This window comes from Cyprinodon tularosa, unplaced genomic scaffold (genome assembly GCF_016077235.1).
Source record: "Cyprinodon tularosa strain WSP-4 unplaced genomic scaffold, ASM1607723v1 ctg303, whole genome shotgun sequence".
Classification (NCBI taxonomy): domain Eukaryota; kingdom Metazoa; phylum Chordata; class Actinopteri; order Cyprinodontiformes; family Cyprinodontidae; genus Cyprinodon; species Cyprinodon tularosa.
Window position 1 is genome coordinate 565,687 of NW_024039012.1, and position 10,687 is coordinate 576,373.

General features: G+C 36.8%; 1 protein-coding gene across 2 annotated transcripts; it reads left to right on the forward strand.

Moving 5' to 3' along the window:
* Window positions 1-6,429: 6,429 nt before the first annotated feature.
* hlx1 (H2.0-like homeo box 1 (Drosophila)) lies at window positions 6,430-10,226 on the forward strand. Of its 2 annotated transcripts, XM_038291870.1 has the most exons (4): window positions 6,434-7,060; window positions 7,416-7,598; window positions 7,726-7,910; window positions 9,376-10,226. In XM_038291870.1, the coding sequence occupies exons 1-4, from the start codon at window positions 6,601-6,603 to the stop codon at window positions 9,703-9,705; spliced, it is 1,158 nt and encodes a 385-aa protein (XP_038147798.1). In that variant the 5' UTR covers window positions 6,434-6,600; the 3' UTR covers window positions 9,706-10,226. The 2 variants fall into 2 exon arrangements, with proteins under 2 accessions (XP_038147799.1, XP_038147798.1); XM_038291871.1 differs by lacking the exon at window positions 7,416-7,598 and having other exon boundaries at window positions 6,430-7,060.
* The last annotated feature ends 461 nt before the right edge of the window (window positions 10,227-10,687 follow it).

A 10,687-nucleotide genomic window follows, 5' to 3' on the forward strand; every position in this document is an offset into this window, starting at 1 on the left:
GGAGAAAACCCGGAAGGTCAAAGCATCAGTGGTACCTGTGGTCATTGGGGCACTTGGGGAAGTGACCCTCAAACTTGAGAGGTTACAGGAAATACATCAGACATCTCGATACAGAAAAGTGCACGTCTAGGAACAGCAAAGATACTCACAGGCCTCTGTTAGAGGACCCGAGCTTGGAGGAAATAAGGGAGGACAGGTGGGTGAGGAAGAAATTTTTTAATTCTATGTATATATATACGTATACATATATACCGTATATGCCTGTGTGTGTATGAGAGCTGTAACAGTGCCCCGAATCTGAGCACTGGAGGCGACTCTAATCTGTTGTAATGTAAACACATAGATCGCCCCACGGATCCAAGTCACTATAATATTTCAAAAGCACCCATTAAAGCAGCCCAGCTTCAAGCTGTTTACAGCAGCTGAGGGCTGAGGTAAGTGTAGTTAGTCTACCACTCTAATGTTCAGCTAATGACCACTTCTTGGTTTTAACTTTGACCATACAGAGAGTGATGGAGTCTTTCCCATATTAACTGAATCCATTAAAAGAAGTTTTTCTTTTTTTTTTCTTTAGACATCACTAGTTATATTTCACCAGATAATATATAAAAGGCAGATAATGATAAATGTATGCATGAAGTAATCATATATATTCAGCAGTTAATTCTATTTTTATTTTAAGATTTATGCTCAGTTTCGTTAGGTTACATAGCCCTTAAACCCTCATTGATGTTTGGAGCGCATACTCTTACTCAAACAGGCCTCTTCATTTACTTATATTCTAGTTGCGCCTTGTGGCAACATAAATACATCCAACTAAATTAATCAAAACAAAGAATGTATACAATTGTTAGACAATAATGAATATGTGTTACAATATACACACTCCTGTTGTATGATTAATGGAAGGCCTTCCTGTTTTCCAGAGTCTTGATTAATAAGAATAAAAACATCATCAGACTTAAACCAGATAAGATAAAGGAAATCTGTTGTTGTTCAACATTGTTATTCACTTTAGTCTAAATGAAAACTGTCTTCATTTAACCTCTGGGAGAGTTCATGGTCTCATAGACGTGATCTGCTCAGGGTCACATAAACGGGACAATCTTATTTTGAATTGACTTTAGACGTAGCCCTCTCGTCATTTCTCTCTTCTCTCTGTGGAAATGATGGCAGCATGCCATACAGAAGTCTGTGTACAATGGCCCAGGTCCCATTAAATCTGCGAAAGTTCCTTCCTGAGGTAAACATTGCCAGAAATAGTAATCCTGGTCTGAACTGGCTGAGGGTCTTACAAGAGGGGAGTAATAATTCTCAGTCTAATAATGGGAATCGTTTCAATCTCTCCAGCTGCATGGGCTGCAAACAGTTTGAGATTCTCATTCATTTTTTTTTTTTTTTGCTCCTCCTCCTGATAAGACTTCCTGAAAAACACACAGGGAGCAATCAGGCAACAACAATGGAGGCTTTAAACTTCAGGTAGTGCACATTTGCACGCCTTTGTTTTCATCTACAATGAGCATGTGACTCATAAAAGCTTCAACATTGTGTTTTCATAGTGTTTGTTTAGCCTCTGATTAGGTTCACCGCAGAGTATGAAGGCAAGACTCGCAAGTCAATTAGGCAAGAATGGTGCTCCATTTCAAAGGTAGTGACCTATTAGTAACAGATGGAAAATGATCATTAGCTCTTCTGCTTTTTCTTAAAGAACCATGAGAATTTATGAGGCATGGCAGCTGACAAAAAATAGATAAATAAATAAATAAAAGATTTTTATGATTAGCAAAAGTTAAACCGCCTAGGGCGTAAGCAGTTCCTCCTTAGTACTAATTGTAGGATATCAGGTTTAGTAAGGACAGACCTCTCAAAGACAGAAACATGAGGTAAAAGGATTGCCTTTCCTGTAAATGTACGGCAGTAAAACATAATGTTATGTTCATTGCATGATGCTTATATAACTTCATATCTAATGATTAAAATAGATGCTAGATGGTAGCAGGACAGCCCCTAAAAGCAAAGTGTCCTAAGCAATTATAAAAAATGTACAGAAGCATTTTCTTTTCTAAGTTAATATGTTAAAATGCATGCTGCTCAAATTTACAGTGTTTAATTCACTGTTAATATGCGACTTAGCATGGATTTATTTTCTACTTTTTAAGCCTTGTAAACATGTACAACTTGAAAGAGTTGCAGGCCTCAGCCGCTATTAGGGTCTAAACATTATGATGTGGTATTTCCATTCATTTTATTTTTAATGGAAATACATCCCTTTAGTCTTAAAAAATGTTCTTAATTGAATTTGAATTTAATAATTTAGAAATAGAAAGATTGTATCACTAGATGGTGCAATCAATACACTAAATGAGTGAAAAATGTTTTACATTTATTTGATACAATAGCCCTAAAGTTATAAAATAAAAAAAAATGTCATAGATTTGATGTGAAAAGTATCAAAAAATTATAAATACTTTGAAAATAATCAAAAATAATTGTGTTCTGCAGCTTCACAAGGGGTGATAATTCAAAGCGTTAACTAATACGTACAGCTAAGCCTGAGAATGTTCCATTTCCCATCACACACTAAAGTCAACTGAGCTAAAACTTGTAACAGGAGCATGTTGAACGCCATCCAGGACAGGACAAGCTGAAATATTTTAGCATTTTTACCGATCGCCTCTAAATCACTTATATCGTCGTTATGATATGAGTTTCTGGCTCTAGAAAAACAAGTCATATTGTGATAATAAGAAAGAGTGATGCCTTACTTTAATTAAAGTATAAAAGTATTAAACATCATATCATTTTGTTGCTCTAAAAACAGGAAAATCCATGTATCTTATTGGGAATTTGTATGGAAAAAAAACTACAGCATAATGAAAAGCATTATTTTTTCTTCACAAAATTGTTTACTGATAAATTGTTGAAAAGTGTAAAGGACATTTGTGTTCAGCCTCCTACAACAATCAGGGTTAATGTATTTTTAATTGTATTTTTAATCTCCTGTGGTTCTGTGAAGGCCTCAGAATTTCCTTAAAAAAGTTTTAAGGTTAGTTTTTACAATAAAGCTTTGAACATTTCATAGCACTATATTCAGTCTATCATCTAAGAAAAAAAAGATCATATCAGTCATGTAACAAGACAGGCAAAGAGATGATTAATCAGAGCCATGGTAGCTCTGGAGGAGCAGTTTTTTAAAATACTGGAATAAAAAAATTAATTGGCTTTTTGACATCTCACAAGGGCACAAAGCAAACTTGCAAATAGGCTGAACTCGGTGTCAGCAGTGCTGTACAGAAAGACCTGGTGGTGGCATTATAATGCTATGGAAAAGCTGTTCTTCAGCAGGTACATATTTGTCAGTGGCCATAACTTTGGATAAGCGTAAATAAAGGCTCATCCTGAAAGAAAAGTTACTTTTTCTATATTTCCACCTCTCAAATGCCCCACTTTACTGTGGTCTAATGCTTAAAATGCATTTTTTATTAACTTTTTTTTTTTTTTTTTTTTTTTTTTTTTTTTGCATAACACTGTCAGTCAAAAGTACAGGTCAACGAAATAAAATCTGCATTTAAGCCATCCCCTTGGGAAGCAGTGGGCTGCCGTTGTGCAGCAAGGCCTTGCTCAGGAATGTGGCAGTCCGTGGGAATGTGTAGGACTTGAACTCAGAACCTCTGGAATCCACGCGCAATGGGCCGCCACTCCAATCATTTTTTCACCAGGTGATGCAAAAAGGGTTCAAAAAGCAGTCTGCTAACGCCTGCAACCTTCCCTTCTCTCCACACTGTGTATGTATAAACGCTGACCCGACGGCTGCTTTTCTCAAGTGCTTCCCACTGAAAAAGAAAAAAAAGCCCATCAGCACCTGAAATAACTGGAGGCGCACTGCGCACCGCCACATCCTCTTCCCTGGATTGTTTTGACTGCTGGAAGGAGGGCAAACGTTAAATGTCATTTTTCTAATTTTAGCCCGGAAAAGTGTCACTCGAAAACAGCATGATATCTGGTCAGTCAGGGTCATTGGCGCTTCCGCCCCCAGCTTAAATCGGGACTAAATGAGCGCGCGGAGCGCCTTCAGAAGCCATTGTTTGCAACACATGCCAGAGAAACATGCGATCGGAGTTTGGAGATGGAGGAAGCATCCGTCTGACCTCGTTTTAAAAAGGTAAAACAACCACCTTTTTAAAATGAGGATCAGTTAGTTTAACAGACTATATAAAACCCCCATTATAAAATCTCCCTTGCAGGACCTGAGCCCCGGCGTAAATCCTGAGGCGGACCTTTGCGGATGAAGTATCGCCTCTGAAGTTAATTGTGTTTTGCGCGTAGGTGGGGGAATAGATTTCCTCTGTTTATTACGAGCATAAGGACGGATTTGCGTCACTGTGCAACTTGCAGGTTGAGATAAAGTTGCACAAATATTGAACAAGGGAAGTTCTAACAGTCATTATAAAGTTTCCCTCTTCTTCGTCTCCGGAAGAAATAAGGATTTCTGCTGTGTCTTAAAATACTAAAACAGCTTCTATTTTAGGGGCATATCTAGCAGGCGCATCCGCTCATTTAGCGCCAATCAGAGCCCATCAAAAACAAGATGAGAGGGAGCTAATAGAGACTCTCCTGAGCCAGAATACGCCGTTAATCTTTTATTACCTGGCCTAATTATAGAGACTTCCAAACTTATTTTTAATAGCCCTTTAACTGTTTTATATTTTGCTACATTATATTATATTGTGATGTTTCAGTGTGATTTTTTTGGTAAATCATTATCAACAAATAACTTTAAATTACCTTCATTTATGCCATTCTATTCTCTGACTTTATTTGTTTATTGTCCTGCTTGAAACTAAACTTATGCCAAAGGATCTTTGTGCAGTCTTTAACATGCTTTTCTTTCAGCCTTGCCATGTATTTACATTATCTTCAGATTATATCTGATCAGCTTCCCAGTCAGTAAGAAAAAATTTAATTAAACAACTTTCCATGCACAATGCTTTCCACCCGTTCCACCTCGTCGGTCTCCTTTTAACAATTGATTCCTTTTTGCAACTGTTACCTAATGTCAGATTTATGATGTGCATGAGCAAAAGTTGCCCTAGATCTTTCCTCATATGATCCTCTTGTTAACCCAGCCTCTTAGTGTGTCCTGATGCCTTGCTTTGTGACCCAGATGTGATGATCCAGTTTGGATGATGGACTGAACAGCTTTGCAAGACCTTGTTTTATCACCTCTGCTTTTAAATGTCTATATTTCTAACCTTTCTGTGTCCCTTGGTCTAATGCCATTTTGTCCAAGGCCTACAAACAGAAGTTATATTTATATATATATATATATATATATATATATATATATATATATATATATATATATATATATATATATATATATATTTGTTTTATTTTATATTGTTTTTAAAGTAAACTATGGGTAAAATATTGCAAAATGTTTGTAAAAATGCCGTTTTGCCCATCCACAACAATGGATCTGCTCATCATTTAGTACCAGTGGCAGATATAATTTACAAAAAGGGAAAGACAAATAGCCCAGGACATTTAAAGTAACAATATATATATATATATATATATATATATATATATATATATATATATATATATATATATATATATATATATATATATATATATATATATATATATATATATATATATATATATATATATATATATATATATATATATATATATATATATGTCGTTTCCATAGTTGCATTATTTTTATATAATGCAACTTTTATATATAGTTGCACTATTTTTCTGGCGTGAAGGGGGAGAGGGGGAAAGTGGATGATTACAGTTTTCTGTTCAAATAACATTTCTCAACAATAGAAATCAATGTGCAAACTTTTCAGCATTTTTTTTTTTTTTTTTTTTTTTTGCTGGCAGAAATTTTGACGAGGAAGTATTGCAATTTTTATTAGTGTATGTTTTTGTTGGCAAGTAAATGTTTCTCTCTAAAGCTGGACTTCATTTGGGGCTTTAAGAGTCTTCTTCACATCCATGCTCTATTTTAAGTTTTCCGCCGCACTGATTAAAAAAATAAAAAAAGTTGAGGTCTTGGTTGTAGATAAGAAAAAATAAATGTGGAAAAAATGTGCATGAAATATAAATATCTTTTAAAAAGCGGAATGTCATGTCGTGTTTTCAAGTATTTTGAGTTTGTAAAACTGACTCCCCTCTTTTAGACAAAGAATCCCAATTAACGCGAACCTTCGCTTGTAATGAGCGCGTTATATGAGTTAGGAGGGGGGCTCTCTTTAAGTGATCAATCCATCAACGGTATCAAAATTGCTTATGTGTGTGTGTTTGGGTGTGTAAGAGAGAAAGGGAGAGCGAGAGTCTTAATTCGCTACATGATGAGAGTAAAGCAATGCACACATTGGCTGACAGAGCAACCAATCGGTGTCAGTGGAGGAACTTCAGAGTGGAACTTTGGGGCTAGAGTTTCAGACTTGCGAGAGTTTTTTTGGCACAACAAGGACGCGCAACTGTGCTCCTGAAGCCTTATCCGGTCGTGTTTATCTTTTTAAATGATTGTCTTTTCATAACAGAACCAGAGAAATAGAACAAGACTTTCTAACCTCCGGGATGTATACCACCGGACTCAACCCGTTTTACGCATCCAATTTCAGCCTGTGGTCTGCTTACTGCGCCGGAGGCTTCGCCGTGGATTCCATGAAGAAGCCTTCGTTCTGCATCGCAGACATTTTGCAAGCAGGAGATGCAGAGAACATCCCTGGATCGTCTGCCCTGATGGTGCACATGGGGCACCACCATCAGCAGCAGCAGCAGCGCGCACAGCAAGCGCACTCCGGCGGCTCTCCGCTGCGCCCTGCTCCCGTCGCACCGGACCCAGCGGTGTTCGGATCCAGACTCAGCCCGGGTTCTCCGTACCACAGACACGGACTCCAGCTCACGGCCGTCTCTAGGACTTCTTTCAACTCCCAGCAAGCACCGCCGCCTTCAAGTAAAGACCTCAAATTTGGAATCGATCGTATTTTATCAACAGACTTTGATCCAAAATGCAAGAAAAAGTCTTCTCTAAGAGGTGAGCAGCAGCTTTATTGTAATACAATATTTGCAGAGAAGCAATCCAGTCACATTTTAATTTGATTATGTCCTAGAAATATTTAGTTATAAACTCACCAAGTGCAGAATAGAGAGTTTAGAAACTGAAAGCAGCAGATCGGAAACAATTCAATGTTCTGCACTCTAGAGGGCAAGGTAGCAGCACAAATTGCGGGCCCCCCTTTAAGAGGTCACAGGTCACGACAACCAGCTAAAATCCATTATTCTGCCCAGACCTATTTGGTTACTTTAAAAAAAAATCTCCCTAAACGTTCTCTCCGTCTTTTCCCAGTGTTCAAACTAACTGAAGCCCATCATCTCTTATTTTGTAACAGATCTCACCTCCATCGTTAGCTCCAACCGTCAGTCAGGCCTTCACCTCCCTATTCAGCCTCCAGCCAGCCCCTACTTCTCCTCCATAGACCCCGGGATGAGCGACGCGTCCTCCATGATGGGCTCACTAGGCAGCGGCAGCAGCAGACACTCAGGCCAGCATCAGTTTCAGGACACCTTCCCAGGTAGAGACCACCTGTAGGAGAGTAGAACGCCTCAGGAAATCTTTTTTTTTCTTCCTCATGTGTTTTCAGGTTTGAGACCCTCTGATAGCGCTTAACTCAATATCCTCCATGCTTATCTCTTCTTCAGGTCCCTATGCAGTCCTCACCAAAGACACAATGCCTCAAACGTACAAGAGGAAAAGGTCATGGTCAAGGGCAGTTTTCTCAAACCTGCAGAGGAAAGGCCTGGAAAAGAGATTTGAAATACAAAAGTATGTCACCAAGCCTGACAGAAAACAGCTGGCAGCTATGCTGGGGCTCACAGATGCTCAGGTAAGACTCAAGTTAAAATGCATAATAGGAACTAAGCTTTGTTTTGGCATAAATTCATCAAATACAGATGACTGAGATTGAATCTTTCTTTTAGGGATAATTCTTCATTAGGAGAAAAGTTGCACTAATTAGTCAACCAAAATTACTCTTCATCAGCTGTGGTTGAAAATTATATGGAATGCTAAAAATCTGGAGGTCTTTTTTTGCCTATAGATTAAGTACATCAAAATTTATAACTACCGCCATGTTTGCGCTACAGTCATATCAATCAAAAGTATTCACTATGAAGCAGTTTTTGAATTGATAAATAATTAGTCCCACACTTTAGCACATAAATATGGTCCAAATTGGGATTCCTTATTTTGTAGATTTTTTCAGTTATAACTCCATTTTTAAGAATTTGATATAGTTGGTCCATCCCAATATAATAAAACTCATAAAAACACACACACACACTGAAAGTAACAATAGGTAGGTAATTACACATACATGCACACACTTATAATAATAATGATAATATATTATATATATATATATATATATATATATATATATATATATATATATATATATATATATATATATATATATATATATATATATATATATATATATATATATAGTTACTTTAAATGTCCTGGGCTATTTGTCTTTCCCTTTTTGTAAATTATATCTGCCACTGGTACTAAATGATGAGCAGATCCATTGTTGTGGATGGGCAAAACGGCATTTTTACAAACATTTTGCAATATTTTACCAATAGTTTACTTTAAAAACAACGTCATGATAAAAAATAGGGATTGAGATAGCCTGTGGTCTGCTTACTGTATTTGATTGCATAGCAAAACACTTTATTCCTGTATTCAAAGTACAACCCAGGAATATTTTTACAAGCACAATCTTGTTTCATACTTTATAAAAATGTAAGTAGAAGGTTGTAACCTTGGCCTTTTACTGACAGCACCATGCATTGCCCCATTAAGGTGTGAGTTGACTTCTTGGAAAAGGCCGTCATATCTTTAGCAGTATCTCACCAGCTGTTACAGCTCATCATTTTACAAAAACATATCGGACAATTAAATAAACAACTTTAGAGATTATGATCATTATTACTAGACCTCTTTTCATTAAATGTCAGTCCCTGAACTGCTACTGAAATATAAATTGTTAGCAAATTTTGCTTTAGATGCAGAGTAGGGTTTTTTATATTTAGTATTTTTGCAATTTTTTTCACTATTTTAATTATTATCTAAATTATGTTTTATGTTTTGTTTAATTACATTGGCCTACATATTTTTTTTTCAAAAGAACATAGCAGCAAATATTAAAAGAACATATATGACTAAATAAATATGACTGGGCCTTACTTTAGCAGAAGCTGCTCTTTGTTTTCGATTTTTCATTTATAAATGCATCTTGCAGTCATTTTAGAAAATATCGAAGCATTTTTTTTATGTGTTTACAGGTAAAAGTGTGGTTTCAGAACAGACGCATGAAGTGGAGACACTCCAAGGAGGCCCAGGCTCAGAAGGACAAAGAGAAAGACGAGAAGCCGGAGAAAGGCTCCTTTGAGGCCGGGAGCCTGGAGCCAAAGTTACCAACAGAGTCTGAGTGTGAGAGCGAGGCTCGGAGCGACAGCGAGTCAGAGGAAGCCGATGAGGAGGACAGCGCAGACGGACATTTGGACATTTCTGAGCTCAGTAACAAGACCAGCGTCATCATTAGCGGGAGCGCGCAGGGGGGCAGCGCGGACGCGAGCCCCACGGACAAGCCCACCTCACAGGTGTTGATATGAAAACCAGGACATTAACAGCGTCCTTCAGCCTCTTTTTGTCTGAAGAGCTTCACTGACTTTAAGACACGTGGAGAAAAAAGCGTCTGCATCCGGAGACAGGTCAGTTCACTTCCAGGGAGCAGCCGGAGGAGCGCAGAGGCTGAGTCACTATCGCTCAGCATTTCAGCCCAGCAAAGGCAGCATAGAGAAAAGTGTGAATCTTATTAGAGTTTGGTGTTTTTTTCCTTAGTATAATTTTACAGTTACAATAATTACCCTTTACACAACCGGTAATTCAAATCTAAATAAAAATATTTCTGGCTCTTAATTACTGTCCTGAAAAGTGCTTCAGACCTGATGATGATAAAAATAACGATACGGACGTGTATTTTATTATTAATGAAGGAACCACTCGAATTATGTTGTAAAGGAAATCTATGAGCAACAGTATTCGTGCATATTTCTTTGTTTTGATACATAGATGTGTTAATAGTAATTTGCACTGAAGAATGTAAATAAAATGTTTTTACCTGGAAACTCTATTATTTACTATTATTATTATTATTATTATTATTATTAGTTCACTCATTACAATAGTTTATGAAATAATCTGCGCGAACCCTTGAATATTATTTACACTTTTTGGATTAAAGTAAAAAATATAGATAGATAGATAGATAGATAGATAGATAGATAGATAGATAGATAGATAGATAGATAGATAGATAGATAGATAGATAGATAGATAGATAGATAGATAGATAGATAGATAGATAGATAGATAGATAGATAGATAGATAGATAGATAGATAGATAGATAGATAGATAGATAGATAGATAGATAGATGTGTGTGTGTTAGGGACTTAAATCAAACAAATGGCTTTTTTTTGTCCAATGGGAAAAAAAATCTACCTCAATAATTTAGTACAAAGACAATGCAAAGTGCTTTGCACTAAAATATAGGAAAATAAAACAGAATCAAAGCAAGTAGGAAAAAATGAA